The sequence below is a fragment of the Stegastes partitus genome, unplaced genomic scaffold (genome assembly GCF_000690725.1).
Source record: "Stegastes partitus isolate 25-593 unplaced genomic scaffold, Stegastes_partitus-1.0.2 Scaffold1043, whole genome shotgun sequence".
NCBI lineage: Eukaryota > Metazoa > Chordata > Actinopteri > Pomacentridae > Stegastes > Stegastes partitus.
In genome coordinates this window covers 15,868-31,285 of record NW_007578774.1, presented here as the reverse complement: position 1 = coordinate 31,285, position 15,418 = coordinate 15,868, and the positions used below count along the sequence as shown (strand labels likewise).

Below are 15,418 nucleotides of genomic sequence, written 5' to 3'. Positions count from 1 at the left end.
TGCCACAAAGCATGCATAAAACATCCGCTCAAGTTCTCAACAAACACAGTCAGAAAAACGTCTATGTGTATTTTCTTGCATGAGAAACTCCATGAATTTCATGAGCGCTCGTCGCCACCACGTTTCCTCCAGCGTCGAACCGCTGAAGGAAAACACGAGGCGGATAATTCCTACTTGTTCCACCTTTATCAGACTACGAGGCAATAAAACAGTTTCCGTTAATGAATCCTGAGGCGGGAGATGTTCTTCAGACCGTTTGTCGCTGCTACGTCGCGCTGCCGGAAGTCTTTGTGTTTCACAGCGAGGCCCGGAGCCGGTTTGTTGGTGCGACTTCACGTTTTTTAAATAGTAAAGCAGCAGGTTGCCGTCGTATTTAATCAGTCGTACTGTGACACTAAACCCAGATGGCGTCGTAATTGCGATATCATTATTTCATAACGACCGTAAAAGTAAAACTCCATCATGTAGATTAGAATACAGTGAAATAAGCGTTTCCGTTCTCATCGCTACACGTTTTAATTACAAGACAGCCGACATGTTTTATTTTCTGCTGGTGATTTGAAACAATCACTGAAATTAACATCAGCTAACCTGATATCAGGAGGCAGCGCTCCACGACTCATTTATCTTTAGTTTCCGTAACGATGAACAAACATCTGGCCGGATACCTGCAGTGAATACGATCTGCAGCAGCCGACAGACGTCCTCCTGTCGTGTTCAAAAGCAACTCAGAGATATTTAACAACAAAAAAACAACAAATCAACACCTCGGATGGAAGGAGATCATGAGTCTACTGCGTCGGCTGAGGTTTGTTGTGCAGCTCGTAGCATCTGGACAGCAGAGTGCTACCTGCTGGAGCATGAACATGTGGAGTCTGAATGAGGGGAATACAATCAGAACACAACCAGGTAGAGGCTGAAAGCTACTGTGGGGTAAGTAGTCGATCAATAAAGAAATACCAGCTACGGTTTCATAATCATTTATTAAACACAAACCTTCTTTATGGGGACTCTGTGATGGCATTTCTCTCCATTTCCTCACATTTTACAGATTAATTATATCGACTAAACTGTTTTATTGGAGACCTTCTGCCCTTTTTAACACCTTTAAACACATTTTAAACCAACAATACTGTAGCGACACTTTTTATTGATGGTCTGTTTGTGTGTCTCTGGTCCACCTGCCCGGGTCAATAAAATCTGTTGATCAGCCTCTAAATGATTGTTTGGTCCATAGAAAGTCAGAAAATCAAAAATCTGAATTTTTACAAATAATAATTTGCTCTTTTACAATGTTTACTGGTAAAGTTACACGATTTTTTTACTGTATTTAAATCAGCAAAAAAACAAAACATATATTTGCCACTATTTGACAGAAAACCAAAATGTATATTAAGGATTGGAAAACATTCAAATATGTTTTTAAACTGTTATTTTATGGTATTTACATTAGCAAAAAAAAGATGTACAGATATTTGTCATTATTTAAATTGAATTCAGATTTTTTAAAATAAAATAAAATAAAAAACAGATTTCCATGTTTGTTTGTTTTCCAAGTTATTGATAAAATCACAGAATAAAGCATTGCTTTACATGTTGCTGTATTTTTAGTTCTTTTAAATCACTGACCATAAAATCACTCTGTCATCATGAACAAATGCAGATTCTGTACATTTCCCATTTACAGCATATCCAGGATTCATTATGTCCCATATTTGTTTATTCTCATCACATTTCAGAGGCATTTGAAGCCAGTTTTGAGGTGTTGTAAGCCAAATTAAAACCATAAACAAAACTGATGATGAGATCGCTTAAGTTCAGCTAAATCAGAGGGGAGCATCATATGATCTTTTGGCCCAATTGCCCAACCCTGGGGATGTCACAACCAGCACAACTTTATATAGATTCATCCAGTTTAGCATTAACACAAGCTATCTATGCTTAACAATTCAGACATCTGAAGCTAACCAAATTATCGCAGTATTGGAAGAATTTCTAAAATCTGCCCACAAAGGAAACAAAAAAACATGGTACATAATCAACATGATGAATAACAGTCAAGCTTGGTGTACTGCATTTAAGACAACAGTGACAGTATTTAATCTGCTCAAACTCTCATTAGACTGACTTTACTAATTCTTTACTAAATTCTGTATTATTTTACCAATATTTGACATTATTTTCACCATTTTACAGCTTTTTGAATGTTATATGTTTAATTTATTTTATTTTTTGGCACATTTGCTGCCAGATTTTAACAGTTTTTTTTGTCTGAGTCGTCCAGAGAAAAGCTGCCTTTGACAAAGACGCAGCAGATTCCCATTAAAGCCGTCCGCCGCTCAGAGCCTTACCTCCGCTTCCAGCATGTTGTCTAAAGGCACTTCGTCATTTACACTTCGGCTTCATTAGCTCCTCGGCAGACTCGGAAACCTTCAGAGGATTTTTGGAAATATATTCAGCTTCTCAGGCTTAAACCTGCTGCCGACTGAACGCGATAACTTCCTCCTCTCGAGCCCTGAACGGTTTCTCAGACCCAGACTTCCCAGCAGCTAATACGTGAGGTTTTGATGGATGATGTGCACAGCTGTACGCCCCCCTCCCCTGCACAGCTGCCACACCCCTGCACTGGGAGATTTCACGGACGCTTACGCTACATACCGAGGCATTCCTTTCCGCTGAGAGAGCCCCTCGCCGCCTACCAGCGCTCTGTCGGCCAGGTTCTGTGTCACTTCGTATGAAATGGCGTTTTAGCGAGTGCAGTTTTTTGCTGGATGATGCGAGTCGACAGGCCGCACATCAGCAGCAGCAGCAGCAGCAGCCGGGGGGAGGACAGGCAGGTGAAGGAGGCGACGAGAACACACGACTCGTTGGCCGCCAGACACAGCCTCGGTCCCGCTTCATCTCTAAAAAACAATGCACCAAAATCAAAGCAGCTACCAGAGACAGAAACGGTAAAAGCAGAAACAATTCTACAGTTTCATTCAGCTTTTATCGAAGGCGACGTACATCTGAGAGCGGATACAACACAAGCAAGGATCTAGTCAGGAGAGAACCATCTGGATAAGAACATAGAACCAGTTCAAGTGTGACAGGGCGCTGACGCCAGCAGCAGGCTGTAGGGAGGTACTGGTGGGTTTTCAGCTTCCCCGTGAGCGTCGTGCATCTCCATCACCATGATGAAGCAAACTGAACCTCATTAGACCTGCGTCCACATGCCTGGACATCACATGTTGGGTTATTTTACCACAGTAGGTATTTACTTTTAATAGTTGTTATTCTCTTCGCTATTTGATCAGATCAAAGAGAAATAAGACCAGCNAGGTTCTGTGTCACTTCGTATGAAATGGCGTTTTAGCGAGTGCAGTTTTTTGCTGGATGATGCGAGTCGACAGGCCGCACATCAGCAGCAGCAGCCGGGGGGAGGACAGGCAGGTGAAGGAGGCGACGAGAACACACGACTCGTTGGCCGCCAGACACAGCCTCGGTCCTGCTTCCCGCTGAGCAGCTCGACAGCAGCAGCTGGGGGTTAATTGCCTTGCTCAAGGGCACTTGTTTTTAAGTGAGGGGTGGGGGACACCGACGGGAACCTCTTGCTCACTTCCCTGCTCGTATATTCCCGGCTGAACAGTCGGGTTTTGTGAAACCGCTGGCGTCTCCGTTTGACCTTGACATCCCCACGCTGGACGTGTGAGTTTTACTAGATTTATAAAATAAATAAAAACGCAGTCAGCCCGGTTTAAAGACCAAACACAGCCACGCTAACACGGAACAGCTGAAGGTGTTCACCCACAAAACCTGCCAGAAGGCTTCAATGGCATCTCATCTCTAAAAAACAATGCACCAAAATCAAAGCAGCGACCAGAGACAGAAACGGTAAAAGCAGAAACAATTCGACAGTTTCATTCAGCTTTTATCGAAGGCGACGTACATCTGAGAGCAGATACAACACAAGCAAGGATCTAGTCAGGAGAGAACCATCTGGATAAGAACATAGAACCAGTTCAAGTGTGATCGGGCGCTGACGCCAGCAGCAGGCTGTAGGGAGGTACTGGTGGGTTTTCAGCTTCCCCGTGAGTGTCGTGCATCTCCATCACCATGATGAACCAAACTGAACCTCATTAGACCTGGCGTCCACATGCCTGGACATCACATGTTATTATATTATATTACCACAGTAGGTATTTACTTTTACTGTTTTATGATTATTTATTTTTAGTTTTCAAGTTGTTATTCTCTTCGCTATTTGATCAGATCAAAGAGAAATAAGACCAGCACATCAAACAAGAGCTCAGGCCTGAAGAGGTTTGGCTTAACATTCATTTATTGGACACATCTCATTTAAAAATTCACCAAAAATAAACAGTTTGTTGTAACCATCTCTCCATCATCTCTACACCTTAATCCTCACCAGGGTCATGGGGGGCTGGAGTCTATCCCAGCTGACTCAGGGTGAAGGCAGGTTCACCTGGACAGGTAACCAGTCTATCACAGGGCTACACTTAGAGACAGACAACCAAGCACACTCACATTCACACCTACGGACAATTTAGAATCACCAATTAACCTTTTTGGACTGTGTGGGAGGAAGGTGGAGAACCTGAAGAGAACCCACGCTGCACGGGGAGAACATGGAGACTCCACACAGAAAGATTCTGGTGCCCCCACCGGGATGCAAACCAGCGACCTTCTAGCTGCGAAGCAACGTTGCTACCAACTGCGGTAACCAGATTTTATTCTGAGCTCCTTCACCAAACTACTACGTTATGATCGACTCGGCTGTGACCAACAGTCAGGAGACAAACATTCAGGGACGTTTTTCTGTTGAACTGCAGGCAGTGTTCACACAGAACCCAATGTGGAAGCAGGTTGTACATGGAAGGCCTTTAGTTCTCTCTCCTTCGAGTCACGGTTGTTGTGTTTCCATAGAGGTGCAGGACTTTATATGAAGTGAAAACTGAGCCCTGAGTGGTGAATACTACAGATTAATAACATCATTTCTATAAAGTCATTCCGACCAGTCACAACAACAGTTAGAAATATCTGTAATTCAGTGTACAGTTATAGAAAGAACGCGCTGTGCTGGATTTACGCTGTAAAATAGGAAAAGCTACTGGTGTGGAGTTTGTGGAGAACTCGAGCTTCATTCATCAGAGACTTGTGGTAGAAATTCACTCAAACTTCATCCTCAGGCTGCAGCAAACCAGCTTTTTGTTCAAACTATCAACTTCCTTTGTGTCTCTTCCTGTAATTACACTGTGACGAGCTTGAGCTTTCTGTAGCATCAATCTGATGAGCTTCAACCTTCATCTATCTGACAAGGACAACGTAGAGATCTAGACCTGAGAGAAACTGAAGGTATAGTACGATGACTAGTCAGACTGTCTGACAGTGTAATTACAGCTGGTCAGGACTCAGCTGAACAGAACTGTAGAAATACATGAATGCTAAAAGCCATTTGTCCTTGAAAGGAATGATAATATGAGCAAATGCTGTTCTTGATCCAGGAGGGCCTGAATGCCAGATATCTGCAGCAGATAAAAGGTAAAATGTCTCGCCGTGAACACCGTATTCATTCCTTTCTCTCTATTACTTCGGTTATAGCCTCTAGTGACGGATAATTTTCTTTCACATTAAAATCTGGAGGGAAGTTTCCGTCCCGTTATTGCTCTCTGCTCAGTTCGGCCGTTTAAATGTGCAGCCCGCTAAGCAAACCTCGCAGTCTTGGCAGATGGCAGCGAAGTGTCAATAAGTGATTCTGGCCACGTGCCTCAGCCCGGTGCCAGTCGGCGAGCCGGTCGGGGGAAAACGCTGCGGCAGTCGGCCTCCTAAGCCTTTTAGCGGCGGAAAAACACTCCCGCCATTCTCCGAGCCCGATCGGGGGAATAGCGATTTTCCGCCGAGCATCATATCAACAGCCAAGCAGCACGAGGGCCACAGACGCGTCCGTCTGAATGGGCTGGAGCTGAGCTAGCTCTCTGGGACCAGCATGGCAGAGGGACGCCTCTCTGGATGGAAGCCGGCCCGTTGTCTGTACGAGAGGCGCGAAACACTGTCGAGTGTCTCGCAAAGCCTCCAGCCTCCCAGAAGTGACAAATCCTTTTTTTAAAAAACGTCCTTCGAAATGAAAAAAAGTGTTTTTGTCTTTGTTTGTTTTATTGAATTTTCGGCTGCAGAGACAGAAGTCACACTGGTCAAAGCACAGCATCAGCTCTAACTGGTCCAGAGGTCAGACGCTAGGTTAAAAAGTTTCATTATCGACTTATATAAACAGCTAAATCCTGCATATTTACCCACAGGATTAACACTGTTTGTACTATTTATGCTGCTCACAGCACTCGTTAGATGATCCATTCATAACATACCCATGTATTTATGTATTCACATGACAGCGTGCTCATGGCGTTCTGTTCATACTGTAAATAATGCACATTAGATTAGATGCTCAACTGCATTTCGTTGTCTTGGTACTATTCCTCAACCCCCTCATCCTCACTCTCACCCCAACCGGTGGAGGCAGATGGCCGCCTTCCCTGAGCCCGGTTTTGTCGGAGGTTTTGGTTTTTTGGTCCCTTCCAGCCATTACTGACTACTTGCTCGTTGGGAATCCAAGGAGCCTCTGTTCTTTATTTAAGATCTGCAAGGTCTTTATCTCACTATGTGAAGTCGGAGTTTGTTTATTTTTTCAGTGTATTTAAAGGTTCTGTATGTCCGTCCGAAACAAACATGTCGACCACATTTTCTCCGTTACTTCACGTTTCATTTGCAACCACAAAAGCTGTGAACGAAAAATAATCCTTTAGCCTGCGCTAGCATCGGGAAAGACACCAAATGTCTGAAACAAGTTGTTGCTTTGTGCCTTTCTGCTCTGCTCCACTCTGCTGAGTTTCACGGTCCAACAGGAACACAAGGTGAAGCAGAGCAGAGCAGCACAACAGCAACGGTGAGCTAAAACATTAGCTACGTAAATAATCGGCAAATTTTAGATAACGTTCTCAACCGACAGTCAGCTGTGTGATCAACCAACAGTCAGTTTATTGTTCAGTAATTAAAGCACAGTGGAATTGTCCACATGAGACAAAGCTATTTTAGATTGGCCACGTTGTTACTGTAAAAAAAGAAAGAAAGAAATGGCACAGAAATCGACATTTGAAACATATTTACGAAATGTCACAAAGGCAATCTGCCAGGAAATATGCTTCCCTCAACACGTAGCTGCAGTTTTGTTGCATAGCATCATAATGTTTGGCAGAGCTGCTGTCTTTAATGCTCAGAACAGTTAAATCATCAGCAGCAGCTTCTTCATTTACAAAGCTGTTGTCAACAAAACACTAATATCAAAGAAACTTGCTGCTCTGAACTAAACCTGGAACCAGCTGTCCTGTTACCGTGGCAACAGGTCAAAGAGACAAACTTCTGTATCAGTGTGTCTGGATTTAGGCTTCTAACAGTGAAACAACAGCGTCAACATGAGGTCAAAGTGGAAAAACAGCCGTGACTTGTTTCAAAAAAACTTGCTGCTCTGAACTAAACCTGGAACCAGCTGCAGCGCCGTCATGTTACCATGGCAACAGACAAACTTCTGTATCAGTGTGACTCAGGCCTCGTCCACATGTAGCCGGGTGTCTCACAAAACGAAGATATTTCACTAGGATTTGGCTTCTCATCCGCACAGAAATGCAGATCTACGGCATTAAAAACGATCCTCCGACCAAAGTGAAGATCTGTGAATCCTCCGTTTACACGTCTGCATGTGGACGTCAATAACCGGGTCTTAACTGCTAATTTTCACACTCCCATAAAGCTAAAAAACATTAATTAGCATCATCATAGTGCGCTAGCAGACTGTTCCTAGCCAAAGCAGGAAGACTGTCACTTCATACTGGTAGCTAGCGTACCTAGCTATCAGACTAGCTAACTGCTCATGGGCTAGCTTAAGAGGCTCACTAGGAACACTTTTAGTTTCACTTCCTTAACTGGCTGCAAGGTTAGCCTGACTGTTAGCCCAGTTAGCATTTGATTGGTAGGCTACATAGCAGGACCTTGATAGTGTCATTAGGCTTATTACCAGGCTAATTCACATTGTAAACTGTTGCTAGCCAAATGGTCTCTAGCTCGTCAACAACTTACTTATTGGCTATTTAAACAGGCTCATGAGAAAGACTTTTAATTTTTCAAAATGTCACTGCCTGCGACTAAATATGTTCTTTACATGACATATGCGACCTGTGTTTACATTTGGAAACAGCGTGGACGCCCTCAGAACCGCGTTGTCTCTGGTCCAGGCCCACATACCGCTCCAAGAACACAGGCGAAGGACGGTTATTTTCCGCCACTTTGCCATTCCACGTCCGAGGCTTGTTCTCCGTCAAAGACGCCGGTTTTGGGTCAGACCGGGACGCGCTGCCAGCTGGTGGAAGAACTTTGAGATGGAAATCGTGCTCCCGGAGGAATGGTGTGACAACTTCCGTATGTCCCGGTTGTCGCTCCTGTCGTCGGAGTTATTAGTTATTGGAGTTCTTTTTCTAAAAACGAGGTGGTGTGGACGGATGTTTTCTTCTAGACAGACGGGGAGGATATTCGGTTTTACAAAAACTCTGATATGTGTGGACGAGGTCTGAATTTAGGCTTCGAACAGTGAGACAGAAGCACCAACATAAGGTCAAAGTGGAAAAATAACTGTGATTTCTTTCAGGAAATCTGCAACCACCTATAAGCTACGGTGCCAATACGCCAAACGTCTGTCTCACTGGGTCTCCATCACTGGTTTCCACACCAGCTCAGTGAGACATGAGGTCAAAGGGGAAGAACAGCTATGATTTGCTTCCAATAGCCTGTAAAAGTAAACCTACAGAGCTTCTCTGAGGATAAACATGAGAAAAGCATTGTTTTCTAATCACTTCGACAGCAGGACATTGTTAAAGATAACCAGTCTGAGGAGTGCAGGGGACAATGCAGCCAGGGAGGCATTTATTTATTTAACTATTTCTTCCGCTTTGTCACTATGGTTACTTCAACAAAATCCCACTGGCAATGGGCTCCGTTATAATTCCCCCGCAAATGAAGATGGCTGATGAATAAGTGGAATAGTGGCGACAGCTTCAGTCGGATCCCCTTTCCCTATCTGAGCCCACAGTGTGGCACATTCCTCCAAATTAAACACTGAGGCGAAGGAGGAAGACAATGGGCTGTGATTACTGTGGCCTCTCCAGACAGGAAGACAAGAGCACCAGAGAACCTAAAATGGAGCATTAATATTTGTATAAGTGAGGCTGGGAGCGATGAAAAGGAGGGAATTATGCAGCACTCGGCTCCATTGTGCCTTTGACAGCGTCAGCAGCGGTTGCGGGCTGGATCCACGGTCACCCCCACGGACGAGCCGGCGATCCCGGCCCGCAAATGTGTGTCGGACGTACATCATCCACATTTACCGCCTCCGTGACCAGCGCGCGTCTGATGTGACATAATTGTTTGCTAATGTGCGATGTGTTTGTGCAGCAGGGGCACCACCCGTGTTTGTGTGTGCATTTAGCGAGCTGGAAGAGGCAGCGCAACATCAAAGGGGGACTATTAAACACACACTCTGCCTGGCACATGAGCTCAGCAGTGCACTGCTGCAGGGTTTCTGTTGCATCAGAAGAGGAGGCGAGACTCCCCGACTCCCCGAGAGGAAGGGGAGCGATAACCAATCCTACATGAGCTGCAGACCAGCAACAAACAGAAGGGGGATTGGAGGGAGGAAAAAAAAAAAAAAAGGCTGCATGTGTGTTTGTCACGAGCTGAACAGACGACAGAAGAGCTGCTGCTGCTGCTGCTACTGTACATGATAACAGGCTCCTTCTGCAGAGATGAGTTTCTGGCAAACGCGTTTTTAATCCAGCGCCAGAACTGTGGCTTCATCTCCTGAAGCATAACGAGCATGTTTGTTTAGCAAACGGTGAGAAATCAGAGGAAAACGCTGAGATTTCTGTCAAATAAGCTGATAAATGGAGCTTGATGTTGAACTCAGTCACCTGGATGAGGCTGTTTTCTGTACACTGTAAAAATATGAACATCTAAACAGCTTTTCATTTATTTTTTTAACAATTTACTGCTATTTTACAATTGTTTTTGCCTTTATGTATTAGCAAAATTAAGGTAAAAAGTAAGAATTTACATGTTTACTGTTAAAAAAAATAATAATTCAGTATTTTCAAAAGAATTTCTACTGTATTTAAAATGCACAAAAAAAACAGAATAATTTTACAAATACTGGCAGTTATTTGAAAGATAAAATATTAGGCATTGAACAATGGGAAATATATATTTAGAAGAGTTATTTTTCATATTTTTCCCATTTTCTTAAATTACAAATAACATCTAGAATATCTACGAGAGAAAAAAGTATTAATTTTTTTAGTTGAGTGTAAAAACAAAACAGAAACACAAAACAATAAATAATTTTTTTCACATTTTCTCCGATATTTGCTGTTATTTTATAGAATAGGGATTAAAACAACCTGAAGCGGGGCGTCCTGCATGTCGACTGCTTCATTATCTCACACTTCATTATTTAACGCCTAACTTCATGCATTCTGGCGAATTTCTTTGCACCGATTTGTTCCTTTTCTGCCTCAATTAATGGCAGAAACGTCTTAATTTATGTGAAAGAAAAGCACAACATTACAGGCAGCAGGTGAACTGAAAACATAATGAGCTCTAATTAGGTTTCTCACAATAGACGTGGAGCTCGTCTGGGCCAAGAATCTATATTTTGAGAGGAAAAAACAAAAAGACCCAGAGCTCAAGAGAAATAAAACAACCTTGCTCCAGTTTGAGGCGTTGTGCTGATAGTGGTTTTTCAAAATAAAAGTCTTCTGCTTCTCTGAGGTTCATATTGGAAGATGCATCTCCCTGAAATGTTTTGTCAAAGAAACCTTCAACAGCTAATAAGAACATGTTTAAATGATAATTCCAGATTATTTCAACCTCACTGTTTCCCAATAACGTGGCTTTTGTGGCAACTTTAATTAATGCCGGCGACAAACTGAACGGACTTTATGGGAACAGTTGGCATAACGCCGCTTTAACTTCAGCTGTGAGTTTATCTCCAAAGAAACACGAGCCTGGAACATGTCAACAAACTGGTCCGTGTGGATGAATAGCAGGTAATTAGTTCACTTGGAGTGTTTTCTTTCAGTCACAGTGAAGACAAATGATTTAAAGAGTCTATATTCTGCTTTTTTGTGTGTTTTATCGTCCAAAAAAACTAAATTTTAAACCTATAAATGTGCTGAATAGGAGCTCTTCATGAAATATTTGTAGAAATCTTTTTTTTTGTTTGGAAACCTGCAGAGATTTTGCACTTTTCGCACCAATATATTTATTTGAATATCTGCTTCATTGAATCTCTACAACGACGATGGCGAGTGCATAATATATTTTTTGTGCGTCACGTTTAATTAAATTGGAATTATCTTTATTCTGGCACATAATTCATTTTAACTGTTACTTCTGCTTGGATCTTTGCTTAAATATTTGTGATTTGAGCAGCTTTGTGTAAAAAAAACCCAAAACATTTAAACTACAGTGTGTGTCTCTTAAAGTAATAAAGGACCAACAGTGTGGCTCGATGTTGTGTTTCTCTTTTCTTCTTCATGGAATAAACGACGCACTCCGTGTTGTCGGTTGGTTTTATCCTCCTCAGCCTCATCCTTTTGACATTTTAATGTGAAACACGGCAAACATTTTACATCCCGTTTAATTCTAAAGCCGCTATTGTTCCGCCACAGAGAAATCCTGGAGCGAAGTTTACATTCGCTGCATCAGCAGTAGGTGCGCGAGGAGCCCTTCAGATTATCAAGTAATTTTATGGTTAAGATGCTGTAAGCCGCAGCAAGTGCTTGGGTTAGCATATGCACAGCAGCACAACCTCCCGCCGGCTACATCCAGGCAAAGGTCACCAGGGTTTGTTCAATCAGGAGAAGTCATTGCAGCGTGAGGTGGAACTAAACGTGCGCTAAAGCCGCTCGTTGCTCTTCATGTTCCCGTGTTGGCGTGTCGAGATCAGAGTGTGTTTACGTTTCAACATAAAACCATGTTTGCTCCAAACTTGTTCAAATTTTTGCTTTTTGGTTTGTATTTTGTTCGATTTGGTATTTAAATGGCAGACATGTTTTCTCACTTACGTCTGTTGTTTATGAATTTAAACTGTTGTCTTTGTGTTTTTGAGAAACTCAGTGCAACTTCTGCACAAAGAAGGTTAATCGTGGTGTTTTTTTTGTTTGTTTTGTTTTTTTTAAGTTATTTTTTTGCCTTTTTGCCTTTTACTTTGACAGGACAGTAGAGGGTGAGACAGGAAAGTGGGGAGAAGAATGAGGGAAGGACCTGCAGCAAATGGATTTGAAACCCTGACCGCTACGTCGGGGACTACAGCCCCAGTACACGAGTCGCCAGCTCAACCAGTTGAGCTACAGCAGCAGCCCGTAATCAAGGTTTATAAAAGAAGAACCACACAGTTTTCCAATCGCAATTATTATTATTATTTTTAAATGTCTGTGTGTCTTCAGACGCTCAAAATCTGTGAGGAGCCATGCCACACTAATCCAGATCTCTCCGTATTGATGGATGCCACTACTGGTATGTGTGAAACGTTCTCCTTCTAATCGGTGCAGACATTAAATCCGACGCTCTGATGTTTTCATACGACAGTCACTCCGCAAACAGGGACTCTGCCCAGTCACTAGTAGATGAACAGTGAAGCTCCTCATGAAGGACCTGAGGAACACGTTGGAGATTTGATCTAAACGTCAGGACTTCTTTGTCTTTTTCATTTTTGATTTTCTGATCATTTTGGCTGCATTTATGGACACGATAGTGAATTAAATCATAACTTAATGGCTGAGTCCTGAGAAAGTCTGACGCTGCATCACAAAATGCATCAACGTTGAGGCCAATTTATTCACATATCCTCATTAGTGATCTTTAAAAGAAATCCTTTATCACAACATTTTTATATTAAAAAAAAAACCATCAGTGGCATTTTTTAAAAAACAAAATAGGATTTACAACTTTAAAATTCTGTTGAATAATAAATAAGGAGGAATTAATTCAGTGAAAGTGGTACATTTATGATACGGAAACTATTTAATTGCTCATGTTATTCATAAAATAGTAATGATATATAAATTAACTGGCATTTAAAGGGTTATAATCCTGAAAATTAATGAATATTTGGCAGCTACGATCAGGACTAACATGGGTTAAGAATTTTTATTGCCATTTTGTGACGAACACATTTTTGTCCTTTAGGTCCTGAGAGAGAGTTTGTTTAATGTGATTGTGCATAAAAAGAAAATAATGCATCAGAAGCAAAGTTATAACTGAAAATATTCCAAACTGTGATCATCAAAAAAAATCCCCTTCATGTTTAAAATGTTTTATTTGTTCTGTTTCCTCGTGAGTATTTCAAGGTTAAAGTCCTGAAAATCAGTTACTATTCAAGTGTTATGATCAAAACCCTACGTGAAAGTGAAAATAAGGTGAATATTTAATTTTTAATAGATGTTTTTTAGATCTCAAATTGATTCAAATGACACGACTGAAGGCCCGTTCTGACTGATTAATCAGATCCAGTGGACTCACTCCTCAACTTTATCTTTGCAGTATTTTTCCGTCGGTCTGGAAACTTGAAACCAGCTGCAGCTGCCAAGCGAGAAGAAAGACGGCGCGAAGCTGGCGCTGACTGATGACCACTAATGGCCCCTGTTTTCACATTCATCTGAGCGTCTCGCATTATTTACACGTCGGCCCTGCCAGCACTTGGTAAAAATGTCCAACTCCGAGTGGAAACAAGGTTGTACTTTGATGGCAGGACTCGGCGAGGGCAAACTCTCAGTAATCCTGCAGGCAGACCATGTGTTTGTAACAGCGTGGGCTTAAATTTGGCTCCTGATTTTAGCTACATGTCAGCTAATCCCATCTCCCATATTTTCTGTCACCAAGCAAAGAGTGTAATAGAGCCCAGATTACATTAATATTAACACAGGAAATAAGAGGCCGTGCATAATCTTTCCCCACAACACTTCCACCGCTGTCTTAGTCGCGTCACGGCGCCGCCACACTCCCAGAGCTCATCTTCAGCTAGTCAAATAACAACCCGAGTGTAACTACCCCGGGGGCTGGAAGAGCCGAACCTGCAGACGAGGCACATTCGGCTGAGCAACTTTACACCTACGAGGTGCTGGGATTGTGATTAACAAAGTGTGTCTTCTGCACAGCCGGAGCATTTGAAGGCAGGAGCCGAAGCTTCCGGAAAAGTCAAGAGTTTGCAGAAAAACTCTGAAAATTTACACACGATCCAGACAAAAGTTGAGACGTTTCAGCCGAAGCCACGAACGCTCAGCTTCACTGCGGCATGAAAGGAAAGAGGAGCGGATTAGCGGTGCAACAGGACCGGTGTTATACCAATAAGGACGTGTGGGGAGGTTCAGTCTATTTAGGAAGTCGCCATCGTGGAACCATCAGCTACAGCATGCTAGCAGAGTTAGCCTGACTGTCATCGTCTTCACTTTGCTCATTTATTTCCTGTTTTATTTTGCAGAGATCCAAGTCCTTGTGTGTCTCTTGTTGTTTTACTTCCTCCCTTTGTTTTTCCCTCCTCTCGTGATTGCCCCCAGTACTCTTATTGTATATATATATCCAGTGTCTTCCATTGTTCTGGCCCAGTTTGTTCTGTTTTGTCTCCATAACTTGCTTTACTTGGTGCAGCTTTGTTCACTTTTCACCCCTTTTATTTTGTAAAGCCCCCTGTCCTTGTGTGTTTCTTGTTGTGTTACTTCCTCCCTTTGTCTGGTTTTCCCTCCTTTTTTGATTGTCCTGATTAGTCTGCGTCTTAGTTCCCTCAGCATGTAAATATATATAGTCCAGTGTCTTCCATTGTTCTCGGCCAGTTGCTCTTGTCTCCGGTCTGCTCTACCTGCTGGTATACCTGCCGTTTCTACACCTGTTTACAACCCTATCTTGTCTTAAGGGTCACCTGCATGTTCATTTACCTCGTTTCCACCTATCTGAGTGCTTTCCTCATGTTTCCTTTAATTTAGTTTGTTGACACTTTTTGTGTTTCTAGATTTTTGTCTATTTTTGGAGGGTTTTTTTGGTAAATCTTTGCCAGCTCCTTCTGCTTCTGATCTATAGTTTCTTCGGTACCAGCTGTAAATATCTGCTTCTGGTGGCGTTTGGATCCTTTACTCAACAATCCCTAACAGCCAACACACAAGTACCAAAAACTGCAGTTCCTCTAATGGCCACTTGAGGCAGCCTCCATAGACCTCCATGTTAAAATGTCCAACGGGTCAGCAGAAAAAACCATGTTTACAGCCTGGTACAAAGAGCTGGTTTGGTCTTTATAGCCAACTACGGTACAGGGGGTAAATCTAATTAT

The 15,418-nt window shown here is 42.6% G+C and overlaps 1 protein-coding gene across 1 annotated transcript in view; it reads right to left on the bottom strand.

The window, feature by feature from the left end:
- LOC103367380 (SRC kinase signaling inhibitor 1-like) overlaps positions 1-2,440 on the bottom strand; it is a 55,665-nt gene extending 53,225 nt beyond the window's left edge. The window contains exon 1 of the mRNA XM_008295385.1: positions 2,352-2,440. Within this exon, the coding sequence (XP_008293607.1) occupies positions 2,352-2,366 (15 nt within the window). The 5' untranslated portion in view covers positions 2,367-2,440. The remainder of the gene's footprint in view (positions 1-2,351) is intronic.
- Positions 2,441-15,418: the final 12,978 nt, after the last annotated feature.